The sequence below is a fragment of the Zootoca vivipara genome, chromosome 6 (assembly GCF_963506605.1).
Source record: "Zootoca vivipara chromosome 6, rZooViv1.1, whole genome shotgun sequence".
Taxonomy (NCBI): Eukaryota; Metazoa; Chordata; class Lepidosauria; order Squamata; family Lacertidae; genus Zootoca; species Zootoca vivipara.
The window spans coordinates 86,865,296-86,888,317 of NC_083281.1; the positions used below are offsets into that span (position 1 = coordinate 86,865,296).

At 48.7% G+C, this 23,022-nt stretch overlaps 1 protein-coding gene across 7 annotated transcripts in view; it reads right to left on the reverse strand.

The window, feature by feature from the left end:
* Positions 1 to 23,022, reverse strand: part of UBR4 (ubiquitin protein ligase E3 component n-recognin 4) — a 133,942-nt gene that overhangs the window by 54,969 nt on the left and 55,951 nt on the right. For 3 of the 7 annotated variants that reach the window (XM_035120585.2, XM_035120583.2, XM_035120586.2), the window contains exons 50-64: positions 20,891 to 20,923; positions 16,940 to 17,003; positions 15,621 to 15,755; positions 13,178 to 13,352; positions 12,098 to 12,238; positions 11,151 to 11,272; positions 10,017 to 10,128; positions 9,059 to 9,189; positions 7,877 to 8,054; positions 7,251 to 7,355; positions 6,594 to 6,731; positions 5,047 to 5,221; positions 3,818 to 3,914; positions 2,766 to 2,873; positions 1,229 to 1,345 (exon numbers count right to left, since the gene is read on the reverse strand). In XM_035120585.2, coding sequence (XP_034976476.2) covers positions 1,229 to 1,345; positions 2,766 to 2,873; positions 3,818 to 3,914; positions 5,047 to 5,221; positions 6,594 to 6,731; positions 7,251 to 7,355; positions 7,877 to 8,054; positions 9,059 to 9,189; positions 10,017 to 10,128; positions 11,151 to 11,272; positions 12,098 to 12,238; positions 13,178 to 13,352; positions 15,621 to 15,755; positions 16,940 to 17,003; positions 20,891 to 20,923 — 1,831 coding nt within the window. The remainder of the gene's footprint in view (positions 1 to 1,228; positions 1,346 to 2,765; positions 2,874 to 3,817; positions 3,915 to 5,046; positions 5,222 to 6,593; positions 6,732 to 7,250; positions 7,356 to 7,876; positions 8,055 to 9,058; positions 9,190 to 10,016; positions 10,129 to 11,150; positions 11,273 to 12,097; positions 12,239 to 13,177; positions 13,353 to 15,620; positions 15,756 to 16,939; positions 17,004 to 20,890; positions 20,924 to 23,022) is intronic. The other 4 variants (XM_035120588.2, XM_035120587.2, XM_035120589.2 and 1 more) reach the window with 2 other exon arrangements.

A 23,022-nucleotide genomic window follows, 5' to 3' on the forward strand; every position in this document is an offset into this window, starting at 1 on the left:
GAAAGTGAAGAGGAATTGGGCAGAAAGTTGTAGGGTAGAAACAATGGAAACTAGGACAAAGTAAATGTTGGAGGATCCAGAAAATTGTTAGAGACCAGATGGTTGCCAGTACAGAGATACGTCTGCTTGAGAATACTCATTTCAGCAGGCTTAGGATGGGGTTTAGGATCGCTCGAACAGAAGCAGGTCAGGAGCCACCTGGGGCTTCCTTTCATAGCCGCTGAGGACTTGACAGCTAGATTTCAAATTTTGATGGTGTGATTTATTGATATAATTTCTTAAAGAAAGCATCAATTGATGATGTGTTTATGGAGAGGGGCTTTTGAACAAGTGCTTAGCAAAAGGGACCGGGGGGGGGGGGAGAGGATACAAAAAAAACAGGCAATCAGTTCTTAAGTCTAATCTCCCCTCGACACACATGCCAGAGGGCAATGAGCTGAGGATTAGGAGGAGGAGCGAGATACTTCTCAGACACACGCACACACAATTTCTTTTTTTAAAGAAGTTGGAATTCCGATCCATTTCTCTGGAATCTGGCCAGTTGTGGGAGGAAGGTAAAGGCCTCAACGAGGAGAGCTTTAGCCTCCCGTATGTAGAAGGGAAATCTCTTGCACCCATGTCCTTAAACGGCAAACTTCTGCACTAAATAGATATATAAAGCCCACCTCTTTTTGTTGGGTCAGATGAACCACAGGCGAAACAAGGACTGGCGAAAACGCAAGTGTAAATAAAACCATTACAGAAACTCTGGTTAAATCCAAACAAACCCCACAGCTCATAAGCTCATTAAAATCCGACGCACTTCGGTCTCCGTTTTTAACCTCTATGCTTTTGTTATTAATCTTCTTCCCTCTGCCTGCATGCTTGCTGCCTCTCCCCCCACCAAGCCCCCCAGCTTTCCCCCTCCTTTTTCAGAAAAAAAAGAAAAAAAGCCTTATTACTGCACCTTTTAACAACAAAACAGGGATGGAATCCTCTTAGCGACTTTGAAACGTTGGTGCTGCAACATCTCTGCTCCCCTATAATCACATCTGCAAATCCCTGTCCCCCGTCCCCACTTTTAACCACTTCTTTGCCAACTGGGGTTTCAAGGGCAAAAGGGAGCTTGGGAGCTGCTCTGCGGAGGTGGTCCAGCCGTTCTATCAGCCACACGCAGACATTCTCCCTCTACCAACCTCACGTAACAAAGTATTTTGCAAGACCAGAACTGCGAAAGGGATTTTGGTACCTCGCAAATGGAAGATTTGGACCCTGACTTTGTTCGCGACATGAAGACGCTCAGGAGCCGCATGATCACCAGGTGGACTTCGTTCAGGGCAGTCCGCTCGTTTTTCTTGGAGACGTCCTGGAAAGGGTGGGGAAGGGAGAAGGTGAGAGGAAATGGTTGCCCCTGAAGCTGCACAGCAGTAGACCTCAAGCCCACCCCATCCAGCCCAAATCTCAAGAACTGCAGGGTGAAATAAAACAGATTACACAGAAAGCCTCAAATTGCCCCACGATTTGGGGCAAAGAGCATCTGCTGTGCAGGCAGAATGTCCCAGGTTCAATCCCCAGCAGCATCTCCAGGTAGGGCTGGGAATGCCTCCTGCCTGAAACCCTGGAGGGCTGCCGCCGGAGTGTAGACAATACTGAGCTGCATGAGCCAACATTCTGACTCAGTATAAGGCAGCTTGCTAGGTGACATCCCTCCATAGTGTATATCTCAGGGCACTACCGGAGATTCCAAGTAAACAGCCATTAATTTGGGGGTGGCCAACTTGGCCCAAAGGCTGATTGTCTCATGAATTTATTATTATTTATTATTTATTATTATTTATTATTATTATTATTAATTTCTAGGTCTCAAGGTGGTTCACATAAAATGTCAGGGCAGTTCACATAAATTATCAGGGGTTCACATCCTGCCTTGTGTCCACAACACGCACACTCCACTGGAAGGAGACCCACTTGATGCTGCCCTGCGCTGGTGGTGGCCCATGTAGTCAGTGGCCTGAAATGGTTTCACTGGTGGAGGAGATACTGTGCGGCTCAGAAAGAGGTGACCGTCTTACATCAATGGGTTGTTGGGGTTTTTTTTTTTTTTTGAGGAAGTAGGGGGGGGAGTCTTCAAACAAATCCCAGCTTTATGGCTGGAAAGCAGAAGATCTCCCAGTAGTTAGGCACCCTGCCCCATGGGGCAAACCCAGCCTAAGGAAGGCCACCTGCTGGCCTCCAGCACCACCCAAAGAAGCCAGGCATGGGCGACTTAGGTTGTCAAGCCTGCTTTGTGCTGTCTGTGTTTAAAAAAGCTTCAAGGGAAGGGTGGAGGTGGCTGGGTGGGAGGTTGCTTGGCAACCCCCCCAACCCCCAACCCCCCACATTTCCATAATACTCTGCTTGGGACCGCCTGATGATGAGAGTGGTGCTGCTACATTCCCTGCTCAGCTGCTGGGAGGGAAGCCCAGTCCCACTTTATACAAGCCTTCACACCTCCCACTCCCATCAGCTGTGAAGAAAAACAAATACCAGTACTAAAACTCACTACGGGTAAGACAATAGTACAGCAAAAAAAAAACCCCACACACACAAAAACACAAGCAGCCCAAGGCAATTGCAGCTGTGTTCAAAGAAAGGCAGCAAAGAGAGGCTCATGGGGGGCAATAGCCTAATTCCTAAAGCATCTGTTTTCCTGCCTCAACCAGAAGAAGTAGTAGTAACCCAATATGCCTTCCCTCCTGGCCAAAAGGAGATCAGGAGGGGGAGGATGGCAACTCAGCTCCCTGTACCTTTTTATCCATGCACAGTTCTGCGATGAGCTGGGCGAGGAGGTTATCCAGGGCACCCTTGTCCTTCTCGTCATCGCCGTCCAGGTCTGTTGTAAGCATCAGGATTACCTGGGCACACAGAAGCTCATAAGGCGCAAAGAAGGGGTACCTCAAAGGCATCCGGGACAGAGGTTCTTCTGCTATTAACATTCCTTGGGAGCACATAAGCTGGGTATCAACACTGGACAGCTGCTGAGAACCTCAGACAGACAGCAGTGCTGCCAACTCGCAGCTGTGGTTTGTCCCCCACACCATCCTCTGCAAATCCTTTCTCCCCCTTCCTGGAGCTAGCCATAGTGCAGTGTGGCATCTAACACTAGCTGTGTCGTGAGCGACAAACCAGCGTTTACAAATGGGGTTGGAACAGACCATGGTTTCAAAATGGCTGATACGATGTAATTCATTTGTACTTTCCATTTCAAACAACACACTAAAGCAACTCCGGCAGCCAGTTGTAACCAGAGAAAACTACAATATCCCTAAGGAAGCATTGTCATATTTTATAAAGGGGGGCAAATGATGGGACAGTCCAGGATCTAGGCCAGAGGCACTCTGTTCTGGGAAAGCTTCTAAGGGGCACATGCTGGGCAGGGCCAGAGGCAAGAGTGGACACAGCAATGGCCATAGCTGCCAAGTTTTCCCTTTTCTTGCGAGGAAGCCTATTCAGCATAAGGGAAAATCCCTTAAAATAAGGGATAACTTGGCAGCTATGAGCAATGGCTATAATAGGCTAGGCTTCTGCATGCTCTCACCCCCTCTCTATCCTCCCATCCAGGCATACAAGAGGCATGACTGAAGTCCAAAGACGCATTTCTAGCCAGGCAAGCACATCCCAGGAGGGTTCAAGGCAGGGCCTCTGTGTCACCTAGAGAGACCCCAAGAGCAGACAGAGAGTCTTGGAGGGCCCAATTCCCCCCCCCCCGGGCCTGATGTTCCCCAACCAGGGAATATGGCAAAGATTCCTAAGCAATGACTCTAATCCAAACAGCGAGAGAGACTACTTTGTACATTACCTGCATGTAAGGGATGGCACGGACTCCACCCACGTTCCTCAGCTGGGGAAGGGTCTGCAGCAGCCTCTCCAGCAGCATCAGACGGACCATGTGCAGCCTGAACATCAGAGGGGGAGAAGAGAAGGCATTTGAGAGCAGCAGGTGTGGCCAAGCAATATCACACAGGGTTGTAACCAACTCCGTTTTGACTCAAGGGTGGACCCAATGAAATGAAAGGACTCAAGTCACATTCATTCATTTAAATCAGGGTTTCCCAAACGTGGGGCTCCAGCTGTTCTACGACTACAACTCCCATCATCCCTAGCTAGCAGGACCAGTGGTCAGGGATGATGGGAACTGTAGTTCAAAACCAGCTGGAGATCCAAGTGTGGGAAACCCTGATTTAAATCAGCCTGCTCCAAATAAGAGCAATGCGGTTCAAGTGCAGTCTTCACATGCCGACGAGCCAAACATAACACACACACCCCAAAAAAGCAGCAAACTAGTGAGAAACAAACCATGAGGAGGAATTGGTACACTGCACACATCAACAACTTTCCCCAGAAACTCAGTGGTGAGGAGGCCATAAAAACAAAAGGGCAGCATCCTGAGCTGCCACCACCACTTCCCACAAATCCTTGGGAGCCTCCCTGATTGGAGGCTCCCAAGTCTTGCAACGTTTATCCTGGACGCTCACTGGGACCACAAGTATCCCATTACTCACATAAAAATGGGAGGGGTGCATGGCTTTCTTGCATGTCAGGTGCTGCTGCAGCTGGGAGGAAGGACGTCACTCTTGTGCTTTGGGACAGGGCTTTCCCAACCTGACTATCAGCTCTACAGGCAGCACAGTCAAAGTTTATGGACAACGGGTGGGCACCACCAATCTCTAAAGGGCTGCTGAGCCAGTTTCCATCATTAGGGAGAAGGAGAGACCGTTTCCCAGTCTGCCCAGCTGATGACCTGGTTCCCTGCTACACATACATGCACACATACAAGACTTCCTTTGGCTCACGTCACTTGCTGCAGCTGGACTGACTCTGAAGGCACCTCATTTGCATCTCACAACAATTTCTAGGTTAACGGTGGGTACATCTGGCAGGGATCTATTTAACAGGATGTGCTGCTGGGAGGGTGGGGGTGGGGAGAAGCGATGCCTCAACACGTGCAGCAGGGTGAGGGCAGGGTGTCCCATTCTAGCCTCAGGGACCCAAGACTCCCCCTTAAGCCCGAAAGGAGGGAGGCCTTGCCTGTTGCTGGCGTGGACGTCTCCTTCCGCCTCTCCTTCCCCTTCCCCTTCCGACCCTTCGCCCTCCTGCTGCCCGGTGGTGGTGCTGATGGCGCCCGTGCTGGAACTGACGCTCCCTGGCCCAGCAGGGTGGCCCTCGGCGGTCGTGTCTCCGTAGGCGCTGCTGCGGCCGGACACTGGAAAGAGAGGAGCAGGGCAAGGGGGAGAGGTGATAAGCACTCCCGGGACTCCGAACACCGGGACAGACACATTTGTTGGGGAGAGTGGCGCAGCTCAGCGGTGGAGTGCCTATTCTGCATGCAGAAGGGCCCAGGTTCAGTCCCTGGCACCACCTCCAGGGAGGACTCGAAAGGACTCCCTGACAGGTACCCTGGGACTCAAGCTCTGACTTTGTACAAGGTGGTGCCCCATGTTCCAATTCAGTCAAAAGGGGTTGCACCCAATGACATAGAGAAAGTCTACTGGAAGCCTGTTACTTGTGTCTGTTCACTTCAAAGGATCTGCTCTGCTTGGGGCTAATGTTGTGCAGAGCCCATTGTTTCTTGCACAATAATATTACCAGATATGTACCAAAGCTTTTGCACGCAGGAAGAAAAGGCAACTGAAAACACTAGGGCAGAGTTAAAATCGGGGGGAGGGGGAGGGGAGGCCACCAAGATCCACCACCAGGGAATAACTGATGTGTTTTTTTAAGAGATGCCTCAATGTTGTTCATGTTCATAGGAGGCTGAGAGAGGAGGCAGCTTCACAGTATAGGCACCACTGCCAGAAAAGGCCCTCCCTCTAGTGACCACTGACGGAACTTCCAGAGACTGCATCCTGGCCTGTAGGGCTTCCTTTGCTGGGCAACAGGAAGAAAGGGGGCTCCTCGAGGGAGCCTGCCCCCAAGCTGCTTAACAGCTTTACAGGTGAGACTCTGGCCAAACTGGTCCCCTGCTGGGGCCGATGGGAGTTGTAATGCAAAACATCTGAAGAGGGAACCAGGTTGTTACAGGTTAATAGCTAAACTTCAAAGCTGGCAGCCAGTGCAACTTCTTTAAGAGGGTATGATAGGCTGCCCCAGTGGGATTTTGGTTACAAGACGCTGGACTGGACGGATCAATCCAGCAGAGCTGTTGCTTATTTATTTATGGTTCTTCACAAAGACCCAGAGCAGGTGACAACATTCATATTTTTAATTTTTTTAAAAAAATCTCTAGTTTAAAGTATTAAAATTCTAAAATGAATTAAACACATCCAAAATGGGCCAGGAAAGCACTCCATATAACATAGGGATTCCATCAGGGAAGGGCCCTAGCTCAGTGGAAGAGAATCTGCCTTGCATGCGGGTTCAATCCCTACTGGCATCTCCAGATAGGGCTGAGAGAGGCGCCCTGCCCCAAACCCTGGAGGGATGCTGCCAGTCATTGCCGACAAAACTAAAAGCTAGATGGGACAAGGCTCTGACTCAGTGTTAAGACAGCTTCCTGGGTTCCTATCTTTATTCCATCATATGCTGCCAGGTGGAGGGAGGAGCAGGGCCCAAGCCAAGTTAATCGTGGGCATTACCACTGTGCTCTCCGGCCACCGAATCTACTGCGCTGCCGCCGCTCTCGGAGCCCACGCTGCCACCGTGGTCAGCTGGGGAGGTCCGCAGGGTGGACCCGTCTGTCGCTGCTGTGCTGCCTTCGTCATCAGAAGCTGGAGCTAAGAGAGTAAGGAGGGCTGTTACAAGTAAAAACACCGTCTTTGAGCAACTCCAACACAAAAGCTTGCGATAAGGATTTTAAAAGTTCTTAGTGGATTTCAAACATTATGGCTGCAGCATAATCAACTGGATTTTTTAAAACGGCTTTCAAAAAGTGGTCTTGATTGATCAATTACCGTAGCGGATTGTTAAGATATTTATTATTTTTTATACAAGCGTATAAGATACATGCGCCGGGGCTGTAACTCTGTGGCAAAGGCATCTGCTGTGCAGGCAGAAGGTCAATCCCCAGTTATCAGGTACCAGGAAAGACCCTTCTCTGCCAAAGACCCCAGAGAGTCACTGCCTGCAACAGTAGGCAATTCCAGGCTAGATGGGAAGATGGTCTGACTTGATATAAGGCTGCTGCATGTCTACGCCACCCCAGCTGCTAGAAGGCACCTACGGAATTCCAAGCGGTATTGCCTGCGCTCTGAAACAGGAGGTATCATTTGGGGTTTTACGCTGTGAACAGTTACCTGATGCTGTTGTGTCCGAAAGGGTCCCGGCGTCGAGAGAGGAAGAGCTGGGGGCTTGGCCGGACAGCCCCAGGCTCTGCAGGCCAAGTGCACTGCTGCTGCTCCCTGTGTAAGGGAAGAAAGAAAAGGTGGAGATCCTCATCCCCAGAAAAGCAAACGCCCAGGGATGTGCCTTCATTCACACAGCAAGTGAAAATGCTTTGGCCTCGAGGAAGAATGCTGCTCTCCCCAAATGTCGCCTCCAAATAACCAAGCAGCAAATTTGGAAGTGACTAGGTTAATTAAATTTATAATTCTTCCCACTGATTTTTTTTAAAAAAAGGGGCTCACAGCAACCCACAACTAAGTATAAAACAAATTTCATTATTAAAATTACAAAACCAGACGGGGAAAATCCTAAGCCACTTACATAAAAGCTTACAGAATCAGGCCAGTGGCCCACCTAGTCCGGCATCCTGCTCTCACAGTGGCCATCCAGATGCCACAAAGGAAAACCAGCAAGCAGGACATGAGCAACTGGTGTTCAGCATTACTGCCTCTGACAGTGGAGGCAGAGCATGGCCTTATTGAACTGGGGGCAACCTGACCCCCTCCCTCCATGCCGCCTCCTCGCTGGTGCTTCTCACCTTGCTGGTCTTGTTGCAGACTCAGGGCAATGGCAAGCTCCACCATCGTCTCATCGTCGGCATCTGGGGGGATGTCCAGCATGGGGGGGAAACCCTCAGCCCCAGCCAAGAGGGCTTCCAGAGGAGAGGGGTTGCCATTGTTCACGTTCTCAGCTGTCTCCAACACCATCGACTCGGACTAGGTGAGAAAGAGAAGTGGGGTTGACACCACAGCACCCTCTGCCCAACACACAGTACAAAGCAGTGCTGCAAAATAACCATCCAGTTAATTGCTGTTAAAGATGCACATGAGATGCACAAAAGAGTACCCAATGCTAGGCCTATTCAAATCAGACTCACTGGAATTTATGGCCACAGCAAACTTTAATTTCCATCCAGGATGCAACCCATTCTGAGCATGTCCTATGTTTAATCCTGCCTTCTGGAGCCAACGGGGAGTAAGTCTGCTCCAGCTTCTACATGAGAGCTGTCCTTCAGATATTTGTCTACAGCATCTGGTATGCTGCCTCTGCACTTTGCTAGATAGACAGGTAGATGCCAGGGCAGCCAGGCCCACCCAAAATGCCCCCAGAACCCAGTTGTTGGGCAAGTACACACACACACACACCTTACAAGGTACAGCCAGGACCCATAGTTTTCTTTAAAAGGCCAGTGCTTTTTGTACAGTCTACTGGCTGTTTGGTGTGTGTCCCTCCCCACCCCCCCTTTGCTAAACAATGAATAACAATCTTTTTAAGAAAACCAGATCAACAAAATATCTGATGAAATGCACTCAAGCAGCCTGTTGAAATGCTAAAGTAGAGAGGGAGAAGGTAGGAGACGAAAGCCATCTGTGGCCCTCCAGGGGCTGCTAGACTCCCATCCCCCTTAATCCCTGACCTTGAATCATACTGGCTGATGCTGGGACTCCAACAACCCCCGGAGGGCCACAGGTTATTGATCCCCTGCCTACACAGCTTTGATGCTGAGCCTAAAGGAGGGTCGACTTTGGCGCTTACCTGATGGACCACTGCCTCCTCCTACGATCAGTCTGGTCTAGGGGGTTGGCCAGGCAGTGCTCTCTAGATCTTGATGAGATTACGACTCCCATCCACCCCGACCAGCACATGATGGGAGTTGAAGTCCAGCATCACATTGCCTACCCACCAAGTCCCTTTTGGAAATGAAGCCGGCGAGACTCACCACCATCTCAAAGTCCCCGTGGTCCACCTCGCTTTGCTCCTGGCTCTCCTGCCGGATGTCTTCGCCATTCGGGATCCCAGAGCTCTGCATCTTATCCTCCGCGTCGTCATCATCATAATCGTCTTTATCTCCTGGGGCAGAAGTGGTGTTGTCGGCCGCGTATATAATGCACATTGGCACAGGCACATAGAAATCCCACAATGCTTTGCTGCATTGTGCTGCAGCTGGGATTGGTGGCCTCGGATGTGCAATGGGGTCCCCCACCAAGTGAGCTGACACTCTTGCTTAGCTGCGACCCCCACTGGGCAGTACAGTCTTATGCATGTCAGCCTCAGGCCGCGAGAGCAGAATGTGGCCCTCTGCATATGACCTCTATCTGCCGCCTTTTAAACCCATTGGCCCCAATCCAGTTAAAGCGATTTGTGACCAAGTACTATTGAGAGGCAATGGGATTCAACAGTCAACTAATTTGTAAAACTGGTTTCCGTGGGACCAAAGACAACAAGGTGCGCCATTGAACTCTGATAATATCCCCCTTGCTTGTCTGGATGGAGGGTTGAGAGGGGACTGTGTGTGTTTAGAAACTAGTCTACTGTACAAATGTATGGTTTACATTTTTGCTCTACCCACTTTTCATCTGGCCCTGCCCACCACTGCCACGTGGCCCTCAGAAGGTTGCCTGGAACGGATTGCAGCCCTTGGGCATAAAAGGTTCCCCGCCTGTGCTATGGAATTTCAGGCGTAGGAAAGGAGCTACAAATTAGGAAACTCCAATCCCAGCCACATGCTCCTCTGTAGGAGCACAGTTGCTCTCTTGGGATCTCGCCAAACTTCTGACATTCTGACTGCAGGTCAGCTTGCAGGGGGATTTTAAACTAGGGTTTTATATGGCACAGGCCCCACAAGAGGGGAACTCCTCCAGCACAGCTGTGTTAGCCAAGAACCAAGTACTAGTTACCCATCGGGGTGTTGCTCCGAGGAGACGAGGGCAGTGTCACGTGCCTCCGCTTGTTCCTGGGCCTCAGCACACGGATCAAAGCTTGCTTGCAGGAGAAGCTCACGGCCGGATCCTGGATAGCAAGCAAAGCAAAAGTTGGCCTGTGTGTGTGTCATTCACCTGCCATTGCTCCATGCAGCCCTTGAAACGGGATGGCACCGAGGATCTCTGGCTAGGATCCTCCCCAGACCTGCTTCCAAAATTCTTTTGACTGGAGATGAAACCTGCTGCTTGGTGTCCCCCGAAAAGCACCACCGCCATCATTAATAATAATAATAATTTGATTCCTTATCCACCCTTCACTGTAAGTCGCCAGCATTTAAAATACAACATTAAGAGCAGCTTGGTACGTTCTAGCCTGTGAGCTACATCTACAAAGGCGTGATGTGGATATGCCCCCTCTCTATAGATAGAAAGAGCGGTCGCTCAGCGGCAGAGCACCTGCCTTGCATGCAAAAGGTCCCAGGTTCAATCACCAGCATCTTCAGGTAGGGCTGGGAGAGACTCCTGCCTGGAAGCCAGGAGAGCTGCTGCCGGTCAGTGCGGGCAATACTAAGCTAGATGGGCCAATGGTCTGACTCAGTATAAGGCAGCTTCATTTGTACCTGTTTAATTCTACTCTTCATTCGCAACTACAAGGGCTACAATCTTGCTTCATTTTTAAGGGAAGGGAGAAAAGCTCCCACATTCATCCAGGTAAGGGAGGGACACCCTGCCTGAAACCACTGCCAGTCAGTACAGACAACACTAGGCTACATGGACGAAGGGCCTGACTCTGCACAAGGCCATTTTCTGCGTTCTTCTCTGGTGGAGGTTCTCCTGATTCAGATGAGCGGGGGAGAGACCGCTATGCATCATCAGATGAAGCCATGCCCCAAATCCCCAGACGATGGCTCCCAGCAGCCTCATGCAGCTGATGAACAGGAGGCAGCGTATGAAAGGGCAGAAGGAGCCTTTCAAGTCCAGGGGTCTCCAGTCTCTCTGCAGAGCGATGGAGCCTCAGAAGAGCCAGAGTGAACAGATTTGGCTGCACGCAGGCATCTCTCCCTTCCTCCCGCCACCCTGCCCCCAAACCAAAGCGGCTCAGAGTTGTACCGGGCACAGCAACATCTGCATGTAGATTTTGGAGGCTGTGTTGATGCAGTCCAGCTCGCAGGTGCAATAACCATGGATTATGTCCACAAGAGCGTTGACGGTGGCTTCCACATGGGTCAAGCCTAAGGCAGGGAGAGAAAGGAGGGGGGTTTAAAGAAGAAGAATTTCGATGTGTTGAAGTGTTCTGCATCTTTTACTTTTTTTGCCCACGGGAACAAGAGGGGAAAGGTGCTGCAGTCGCTGCTCTGATGGCACAAACCAATTCCACCTGGTTAATAAAGCCCACAAAGGGAGTTACTAGCCTGCAGTTTTATTCCACTAGTCTGTTGGGAGCTAGCAGAAGAGGGATGGAGCACTCAAGGCCTCCTTCAACAGCGCAGGGCATTTGTATGCTGGACCTGAAGCAAGAGTGAGGAAACTATGGCCCTCCAGGCTTCTCCATCTGGCCCTTGGGCTTCTTCCCAAGGCCACACCTACTCACTGGCCCCATTCCACATCCTCCGCAAGTGCTTTTGCTGGCTTAACTGTAATAATGCCTCTTTGCTTGCTTGCTTGCTTGCTTGCATGCATGGATGGAGGGCGTGCGCGTGTGCGTGCGTGCATGCGCAGAAACCTCTGCCTTTGCCCAGCTAGAAGGCAGTCTATTGAGCAAAGATAACATTCACATTCATTGCTACACCTACCTTTTGCCTCTGGACATTTCCCATCCCTCCCCAGAAAGTCCTCCCCAAAAAGGGCTGCAGCGCTTGGGACAACAGTTTCCCTTCCCCTGACTTTTCTTCTTTGGCCACCCCTCTTGGCACCCCACGCCCCCTGGGCAGGCGAAATTGGTTGATTTGGTGTAAGGCAGCTTCCTGCATTTCTATCCGAGTTCCTTGTTTGCTCGCCCTGCAGGTGAGCTCAGGAACAAGCGACTCAAGCAAGTTTTAAAGATAGAAAGCGAGTACCTGGCAAACAAGCAGGGGCCAAGAAGGCGTTCTTGGGCTTTGAGGCATGCAGTTTCCAGAAATGGTTGACCAACTGAGTAATAAAAGTGCACCCTTCTCCTTCGGCATTCTTCTGGGTCTCCTGAGCTTCTTCAACCCCTTCTGAATGTTGTTTTAAAAGAAAAAGGAAGAGAGAGAGCTAGTTAGCTGCAGGTTTGTTTGGTTTTAGCTATGTCAAAAACAGACCAGCCAAAGCATCCCATGAAGCAGGACAGAAATATGTTGCATCCCCCTATTAAGACTATCAGAAAGCTAACCATCTGGAATTAACTACTTTGGCTCTGACAAAAATTGCTTTTATTATCATTATCAGCAGCAGCAGCAGCAGCAGCAGCATCACCACTGAGAGTCTTTTTCCCAGAGCCAGGACTCACAGCACAGCACAGTACAAAAACTAAAACAAACACAAGATAAAATGCAGAAAGCTAAAATATAGAACAGATAATAGTTTAAAAGTAATTAAACTATAATGGAATTAAAACAATGTAAGAAACAAACCTACTAAACTACAGACAGTAAAAACAGCATAGCACTATTTGAAACTTAAAAACAGTCAGTTCTCAAAGGCCTGCTGGAATAACAGTCTTCACCAATTCACTATGAATTAAGACTTAAGTTGTTATACCCTCTGCCTTTCTGGATTGCTGCTGTAAGAATTACACTTGGAACAGCATTTCTGTACTCTTTGTAAAACAGCATCGTTCACTATGTTACCCAGAGCCCTTTACACAAGATCCTTGTGAAAAATATCTGTCCCAAGTTTAGCCACAGGAAATGTTTTGTTGCACCGCATGAGCTAGCATGCTTTTCGCTGTTGGATCAGGAAAGCTAGGCAACCTTGCATGTTTCTCTTTATGCAGTGTCTGCCACAAAATTAGGAGCCAAATCTGTGGTTCTGTTTTGAATGCAATTTTGCTTTGTAATGGTTTACAGCCAAACAAATACAATTCATTACTACCACAAGGTCAGAAACATGAACAAGAAGCCAACGCATGAACAAAAATGGCAAAACGAAGGGGAGCAGAGGGGAGCTTGGTGTACCTGCTTCCAGCTGAGGCAGCTTTGACTCTGTGAAGTGGACCAAGTTATTGGGCCTCATGATGGCGATGGAGCGGGCAGTGATGACCAGCCTCTGGAACACTTCTGGGTCGAGGTCCTTCCCCTCTTTGCTTGAAGCCGTCAGATACTGGATGGCTTTGCTCAGTAGAGCCTGATCCTACAAAGAGAGAAGTTTGCCCAATAAGAGTACAGTGGTGCCTTGCTTAACGAATGCCCTGCTTAACGAAATTTCCGCTTAACGAAAGGATTTTTCAAGCGGAGGTTGCCTCGCTAGACGAATTCGTTTTATGAAAAATTCGTCTAGCGAATTGCGGTTTCCCATAGAAATGCATTGAAATTCAATTAATGCGTTCCTATGCGCAAAAGAAAATTCAAAAAAAATTCAATGCATTCCTATGGAATTCGCTAGACGATTTTTTCGTTATAAGAAAAGACCTGTGGAACAAATTAAATTTGTCTAGCGAGGCACCACTGTACTTATTGGGACATATTGGAAAAATGATAAGCTCCCTACCAGAGTCAAATGGTTACCCAAATTGACAGAATATGCAGAATTAGCCTCCCTTTCAGAAAGAATCAGAGATAAACCCAGACAGGAGTTCATTCTAGAAGGGGATAATTTCAAAAACTATTGGAAAAGTAGCTATAACTTAAACACGGTAGTTGCCTTTGAATGATTTCTGTAAATAATACATATGATGGGAAATGATATCAAAATAGAAAAGAGATTTTTTATAAACTAACAATGGTTAAGTAAAGCAAGATGTTTAATATAAAGGAAACAATGGAGTTTTGAGGCTAGATCTGTACAGGGTAGCAAAAGATCAGACTAGGTTTGTGTAGAAAGCACATACAGTAGTTGAAACTGTATGTATCTCTTGTGATATAATTACTGGATTGATCAAAATGAAGATGACTACATGTTGTATATATGTGGAAAATTACCCTTCTTGGAAAGGTATCTCATAAACTTAAAATATCTAAAAGGCAGCATTCAAATGACTATTTGAGGCACATGGTTATTCAGTGTCACGAGTATATGCAATTGTATGGCTCACTTAAGACTATATTATTGAGAATAAAGGCTCTATAAAGGAACACACGGGTGGAGAATACTTCTATTTTTATAAACCTTTATTATTTGCAAAAGGAATCTTTGTATGAGTTAATACTTTATTATTCCTTTGGAGATGAGCTGTAACTTTGCACAGCCTTCCAGCCTATGATGCTTTACAGTTTAAATCTCCGATTCCTTATTTTCTTCCTGTTATGTTTGCACTTTTGTTTGTTAATCAATTTTTTTTAAAAGAAAGAGGACAGGAAGGCTCAGGAGCAAATCCCGGACTGAGACCAAACATCCACCTCATTCTGAGCAGTGCACTTGAACTGCGGGGGGAGGTTAACTCGAGACAGTTCACGTGTCAGAGTCGCTCCACAGGGAAGGCCAGTGACAAGACTCACCCCTCCCGGCCACAGTTCTTCCTCCCCACAGCAACAGGATCCACTCTGGAGCACCCTGTCCCCTTCATTCTGGTTATTATCAGTGCTGTATTATCAGCAGAAGTTTTCTGGGGGAATTCCTGGGAGTTCCTCACAAACTGCTTGAGGGCACCTCAGTGAGTTTGCTAGCGGAAGCAAAATGGATAGGTCTGGGGTCTCAAGGACCTGGGCCTCTAATAAGCCCAAGCCTGCTTCTCTCTTAAGGCCACATCTCCCTCAGTGTAAAAGAGAGCCAGCATGAGGGTGGGAGAGAAAAAGTGAAGGAAGCGAGGAATGTTTGAGGGTTTTGAGTGGTGCTGTGTTCCTGTTGTTGTTTTCCCTGCAAAGCTAGTTTATTGTGCTTTCTTATTTACCAGGTCGTGTTAACGTTGCAAAAGCATTTAAGCATTGCATATGGGAGCAGAACGCCATGTTGATCAGTTCAGACAGGAGTAATGCTGGTGAGGGTCTCTTCTCCAACACAGTTGCCTTGTCTTGAACTCTGTTGCCCTAATCACAAAGTGAAGGCTTGATTTTCTTCCACACCTGCCACCACTACTTGTGTGAATCTGCAGGGAGTTGTTCCAGGGCAGGGAGAGCCAATTGTGGTACCCCCCCCACCCCAAGATGTCACTAGTTTGGATGATGTATGTTCAGCAGCATCATGAGAGCAGCACGGAAGCGGCTACCTCTGTTTTGGAACATACAGACCCTCCCTTCTCCACAGCTGCAGACAGGGAGGCCTCAAGGGTCCAGTCAATGGCCCATGTAGGGCAAGGGAACAGCTCCTGAAAGCCACCCCAGACCCCTCTCCAACATCTACACGGAGGCGCAAGGGTTTATCTGAGACACAAGAAAGCCAAAAATAAATCTGCCGGGGATGGGAAACTCAGGGAACCCCAAAGGTTTGTGCGGTGGGGGAACAAAGATGGCTCTGTAGCTTTACCTTGTGGTTGTGATAGGCCGAGCGGCTGGTGTGGAGGCTGGCCAGGAGGCTCTTGGTCTGCTGCTGGACGCTGGAGGGGGCTGGCGTCGACAGAAGCATGGTAGCCAACTCTTGAGCGGCAGCCTTGCTCTTCTCCTGTAAACGGGACACAGAAACTGGGCTAGCGGTGCCTTTGATGTCGGGAGTTTCCTATTCCCCCTCTCCCCCAAAAGCATCATCGGGCAGGAAGGCAGGAAACAAGAGTAAACAGTTCCATAAAGTTGGCTGTAGACAAAACAGCAACAACAAGGCCCTTTGGAAGCTTATTTCGGGACCCTGGAAGGCCTGAATGTGTTTGTCAACTACCAAATAAAGCAGGGTGGGTGTCTGGCCCATGGGGGCTCCGGTTCTCCTTAAGCTATATCCACTTGTCAATGGGGTGATGTCACCCCAGCGGTCGGGAATGAGGGAGAGTTAAATCCTGCTTGGTTCAGCTGCGCATGTTCTCCATGGGGAACCAGTGTGCATAACCAACCCCTGTAGAATTGAGTATTTTTAATACTTTTTGAGGGGTTTTTTGGGGGGAAGCTACCCCCCAACAACGCCCATGCCCCTGGCCCATCTGCTGAGGGCGGGTGTTCAATCCTGCTTAGTTCAGGTATGTACACTGGTTCTCCATGGGATCTTTGCACAAAACACACCAGCTGATGGGTGGGGAGTCCAATCCTGATTGGTCACTATCTTCCTCCAATGGGCATAATGCTGTCAAGCGAGTCGATAGGTGGGTGGTCTGGCCCGCCTGTCATGGAGCTTCAGAGTTGGCAGGGGGTCAAACGGCTGTCAAAGTTAGCCTACAGGATATTAGATAAAGAGCTGGTTCCCAGGGACAAAAAGGCCCTCCACCCTTGTGCTATAAAGTGTCCCAAATGAGCTACTGATGGAGACCAGACATTTGGAGTGCAGCAGTAAAGTCTGACCCAGCAAGTCCAGGTCTCCTACAAGCCCACTGCCCCCCACAAAAAAAACCCTCTGGAGCAGGAACAAATGTCTCCCTGCTGACAATGATCAGAGAAGTGAACACTGGCTTTCAAACCCAGCTCCAAAAAAACCATTTTCTCCCTCTCTCTCTTTTTTTGGCTAGGCAGCTTTCCTGACAGATCTCCGCTTCCAGCGGCATCAAAGTAAAATCAGCAAATAAGAACACTTTTGGGGTGGGTGGGTGGAGGGGAGATCAGGGCTTAGAGGGTGGCTGATCCCCTTTGCTGTGCATCTGCCTCCCGCCCTCCCCGCCCCAAAGCTAAACCCACAACGTTCCCAAAACCTCAAGAAAAGTTACTTGCCTTCTCGTTGACTGGTCCGACAGCAAAGCAGCTTTCCAGAGCTTCTAAAGAACTGACTACTAGCCTGGAGGGGGTAAAGAACGAAGGAGAAAGCTGGTTTCAGGGGAAAAAAAGGCAAGACTCCTTAAGATTTATTTATTTCTTTGCTTCATGGCAAGCAGCAGCTCTGGGTGGCTCAGAAAGAAAAGAGGGAGGGAGAGAGGGAGCGCTAAGAGATGCCAAGTCCCTTGCCGCCGCCACCAAAAGAGAGAAAGGAATCGCAGCAAGATAAATGTAAAAATAAAAATAAAAAATACTGCCACAGGCATCGTGCATATCTCATTCATTGTGCTGTAGACCAGAGAGTTAAACCTGGCTCCCGCTCAGAGAAAAAACTTAGGGCCGCTTCTGCAAATCCATAGGGAGGGGGGGGGAGAAAGAGAGGCTTTTCTCGCCCCAAAGAGGATAAGAACGTTTCTCCTTACACAGCCTGCAGCAGGGATAACTTGGATGGCATTGACAGGACTGATTCATCAGCATGCCTCCCCCCTCTTCTGCTCTGAGAAGCGCACATACGTGCGCTGCAGATCAAGGGGTGGCGTGACATGTACTTTTGCGGGGAAGGGGGGGTTAGGGAAAGCCATATAAAGAGGCTGCTCAGAGGGGCTTTAGGGGGTGTTTGCTGTACCCAAAGAGGTCACTCTCCCCTGTCAAAAAATGCAGAATATTATAACATCTTTTTTCAGCAAACCTGAACGGCAGACAGTGAGGAACAGCTGGGAGAAAAACCTGCTTAAGTTCCAGGAGAGCCATTGCTGCCAGTCAATGCCAGGCAATACTGAGCTAGATGGACTAAGGGTCTGACTCTGCATAAGGCAGCTTCCCGCGGTCAGGCTGGCAACACAAATCAAGAATGCAGTTATGGGGGGGCGGTTCTGGCTGCCCCATCTCAAAAGAGAAAAAAAGGGGGATGTCATAGAACTGGGGGAAAGGGTGCAGAAGTGGGCAACTAAAATAATGAGGGGATCCAGGAGCGACTTCCCAACAAGGAAAAGCTAGCACCACTGTGTGCTTTTAGTTGTGGGGAAGAAAATGGTTCAGAATTTATCGAGAAGGTAAGAAGGACTGGAAACACTTCCCAATAAAAATTAAATCAAGCTTCCTGAAAGCTCATGCAGCTCTGACAAACCCAAGGCAGAAGTGGCTTCTGAGATTCCAGCAACCATCACACATCTTTTTTTCCCTTTTTTGGCAACAAGAAGGGGTTAAAACTTCATTTAAGAAAATAACAATCATCTTTAAGCCGTAGGTCCTAGAATTGTAATACACAAAGTCTTCCCTACAGTCTGTCAGAAGAATGGGCACACTTATTTATCACATTTATATGCCACCTATTTCCTCCAAGGGACGTGGGTGGTGCTGTGGTCTAAACCACTGAGTCTAGGGCTTGCCGATTGGAAGGTCGGCGGTTCGAATCCCCGGGACGGGGTGAGCTCCCGTTGCTCGGTCCCAGATCCTGCCCACCTAGCAGTTCGAAAGCACGTCAAAGTGCAAGTAGATAAGTGCAGCGGGGAGGTAAACGGCGTTTCCGTGCGCTGCTCTGGTTCGCCAGAAGCAGCTTAGTCATGCTGGCCACATGACCCAGAGGTTGCCTGTGGACAAACACCGGCTCCCGCGGCCTATGGAGCGAGATGAGTGCCGCAACCCCCGAGTCGTCCGCGACTGGACCTAACGGTGAGGGGTACCTTTACCATTTTATTTCCTCCAAGGAGCTCAAGATGGCATACACAGTTTCCCCCACCCCTCATTTAATCCCCACAGCAACACTGTGAAGTAGGTTAGGCTGAGAGGCAGCGACTAGCCCACGGTCACCCAGTGAGTTTCATGACTGAGCAGGGATAACCTAATGCGAGAGAGAGACTGGATTCCAATCCAACAAAGTCCTATGCACAGCAGACCCACTGTAATTTTAGTGGGTCTATTCTGAGCAGGACTGACACTGAGTTTAACCCTTAATCCAACCAACGCCCCAATACCGCTACAGCAAACTCTTCAGGATTTGACAAGATGCTAGTCCACAAGGGAAGCGGCTTCCTTGGTGCAGCCCAAGTACTTGTAACTGATATAACTGCCTCTCCTTCCCCTTGCCAGTATTATCCTCCCCTTCTTCTCACATCTCCATTGTGTCTGCTTGCAGACTGTGAGCTCCTTGGAAGCAGAGGCCCATATTCTTCTTCGCTGTGCTACGCACACTGATTTCACAATGGGGAAAACCCTTATAAACAGTGATTACATTAGTGGCTCTATTTCATGTTGCTGCATTGCTCCGGAGCTTGCAAACCGAACGGCTGCCCTGCCCACAAAAATGTATGCTCCTTTGGTCCATGCAGAAACAGCATGAGATAAGCAATCGGGGTGGAGGGTGGAGGGAAGATGAGACAGACCAGAAGTTCAGGCAAGTGAGCTGCTAGCTGAAGTGGCCAGAGATGGAGCTCAGTGGCAGTGCACCTGCTTTGCATGCAGAAGGTCCCAGGTTCAATCCCCAATTGTATCTCTGAGTGCTATTATTGCTGCTGCTGTTAAGATTTATGACCTGCCCTTCATCTGAAAGTCTCAGGGCGGATACACACCCACTTAAAAATTAGAAATTAAAAAACCCCAAAACACACACGTCTCAAGGGCAAATGGATGCGTCCTCTGGATTCGCTGAAAGCTGTACAGGGAAGGCACCAGGTGCAGCTCGGTGGAGAGCGGTTCCCACAGAGGAAGGCGCTCTCCTGGGTCACACACAAATACGCCAAGCTCCTTGGGGATCATAAACAGTGAGACAAAGGTGCCTGCCTAATATCAACAGGCAGGGAGTGCAAGAGAATAGGTCACACAAAAGACTGATTTCTTGCTAGTGCAGACCGAGTAAGTTATGTCCCATTTGCTGAGATTGGAGGCTGGGAGTAGGTTATGTTATGGAATGTTTGAACAGGTTTTATTGGAGGGGAGATGTAATACTGATTTTTTTTTATGTAGCTTTTATGGGCTTGTCCTGCCCATAATGCTAAACCATGGCTAGGAATAACCATGGTTGACAAGCTAAAGCTGAGGCATCAGGCAGATCTCTTGAACATCAGTTTGCAACGTCGCAGAAGAGTTAAAAAGCACCAGCAAGAGCAGCCAAACCTTGAGAGCACTTTGATCCCCCGCCCCCTGCTCTTCATTCATGGCTCTGTAGCTTTGTGGAAGTTACAACTCCTTACCAACAGTTACGTAGGAGGTCTGGGGCTTGCTTGTAATGCAAAGCTACGGTTAACATTCACTAAGGTTTGTAAATCCCCGGTTAATGTGTGACCTTTAACCATAGTTAAGCCAAAATTAAACTGCTGGGCTGGGTTCACACATAACACCAAGCCATGGATTAATGAACCATAGTTTAGCTTAACTGTAGGCAGAACAAACCATAGCTTAAACTGAACAAACCATAGTTTTGTTCAGCAAACCATAGCTTAGTGTTATGTGTGCCTCAGGCCTCTGTTGCAAGGCTGGTTCAGACAGGCTTTATTCCCGGGCAGGGCGGGGGGAGCAACATATAGTATTTTTAAAAATAATTAAATGCATTTAGCTGCCGACAAGGATTAGCAGATCTCTCCCAATCAGAAGTCAAAAGGAGCAGGGGGAGAGAGATTGAAGGGGGAAGCCGAGCAGGAGAAAAGACAAGCAGCTCAGTTCAATTTCGCTTGGGTTTCTTGGCTGGCTGATCTGCCATGCAAGAGGTTCTAATGTAAAAAAAGCAGCCTGAAGGTCACTTTTCAAGATTATCTATACTTTATGCACACACGCTTTCAAAAAAGAAAACACCAACCAACAGAAATCAAAGCAATGTGCTGTTATTGTCTTATACACACAAGAAATAAAGCAAAAAAATCATTCGTGCAGAGAGAGAGAGAAAGAAAGAGAGAAAACAAAAGATAGTATACTAACCGGTCCAGGGTGGTTAAGGACTCAGTTTCAGAACTTTGGGGGAAGCAAAGGAAAAGGAATATATATATATATATATATGTATATACACGTATAAATAAAAAAAGATATGAAGCTCACAGAAAAATATTGAAGAAACACGTCCTAAGCAAACCATATCAAAAAGTAAAGGGGGAGGGAAGAGAAACAGGCAAATTAAATGAAAGAGTTTGAGGAGAGAGAGAGAAGTGGGCTAAGATCAGAAACAATTTCAAGCAACAGTTACTTTACTAGGTGAAAGGAATTAAGAGGAGGCCTGACAAGAGAATGAGCAGGAAATGGCCAGCCTGAGAGGTACCCCCAAGCCTCCTCTCTGCATCCCCTACCCCCAGCCAAAGGTGATGCTCCGTGCTTTAGGAGGAGAGGGTAAATTCTACAGCACCTCACACACTGCTCGTATTTCCAATGGGGCTTATCAGTTATGGGACACGCGTAAGCCGCAATTCTGCAGGTGTACAGAAAGGCCTACAATAAGCAAAATGGATCACAGAACTCAGCTTCCTCGGAATCTCAAGATTTCATATTGTTGTTTTCCTTTCTTTAGTTCTCATATGTGTGGAAAGGCATTTGAACATCAGCAGGTAACGGCTGCTAAAATCTGAGAGGCAATGTTTGTGTTCGGGGCGGGGGGGGTTGGATGCTAAACAAGATTTTTTTTAGTGGCTAAAGATTGCTTGCAGAACAAAAGTTGCACAAGAACAGAGGAAATATTGGCAGACTGACTGAATTTAAGTTATTTTGGCGGTTCACAAAACTGAGCTTTCCTCAGCGCAAGGATTTCACATTTTTAATTTAAGATACAACAACTGCGGAACATATAAACAACCCTGTAGTAGCCATGTGCCAGTGATTGTGTGCCAGTGATTGGGGCAGCAATCACTGAATGGGAGTTAATCAATAGGTGTCAGTGTCCGTCACTGATTGTGTGGATCCATCCTACATTTGCTCCGCACCTACTTTCCCCTGTCCCCCACTGACTCCATCACACTGAGGTCCAGCTCCGTGCTTTCCTTCTACTGGTTCCTGTCTCCATTCTTCTCTGTCCAATCATGGACTTAAAGAGGACTCAAGAGGCCCTTGAGTTGGGCGGCAAAAGCCAACCCCGTTGTCCCCCCCCCCACACACACACACCACCATGCTTGTTTTCAGCACACAACACTAGCAGGCCACACAGGTTCTAGCAAAAATAAAAAACACGCACACGTGCACACACTGAGGCTGGTTTGTCCTCACAGATTAATTTTCTCCACCCAATATATATTGGCTCTAGAGCAGGCATCCCCAAACTGTGGCCCTCCAGATGTTTTGGCCTACAACTCCCATGATCCATAGCTAACAGTAGTCAGGGGTGATGGGAATTGTAGTCCAAAACATCTGGAGGGCCGAAGTTTGGGGGTGCCTGCTCTAGATGGCCACCCCAACTCTGTCCTCTCCTGCCATGCCTGCCATTGGCTGCTCCTCCCATCTCCACCTTCCCAATCACACACACACACACAGAGAGAGAGAGACAGAGAGACAGAGAGAGAGAACAAAGGAGTTGAGTCTCAAAAGCAAGTAGTGCTGTCTAGTGGTCTGTGGACTGCAACTCCCATCAGTCCCAGCCAGCTAGCACAGGCCAGCAGGCAGGGAGGATGATGGGAGCTGAAGTCCAACAATGCCTTGAGGCCATCATGTTGCCAAACCCCTGTCCTAGAGCACTGCTGCCCTCTAGGGACAAACAGATTTAATTCCTTGTTCTTTCTTTTCATCCCCATCCTCTCCCTCTCAAAGCTGCATGGCAGAGTCTGGTCTCCCTGGAAAGAGACTGACTGAAAAATGAGGAAAGGGAGGAGGAGATGGAGAGAAGTTTCTGCGGTGACGTGCAGAACTTGCACGGGTGAATGTTGGGCACCACAACCTCTCCGTTGCCAGGGCAGAGGAGCAGGAGAGGATCTTTACATGCTGCACTGGAAGGGATGAACTAACACTGGGGGAGGCTCTTGTAAAGTTCCCTGCTACCACTCATTCAATGCATGTGCAAACACACAATATGGCCATTACAGCAGGGGGGTTGGCCTCCAGCCTGTGTCCCAATCTGGGCCCGCCAGGAGTTCAAA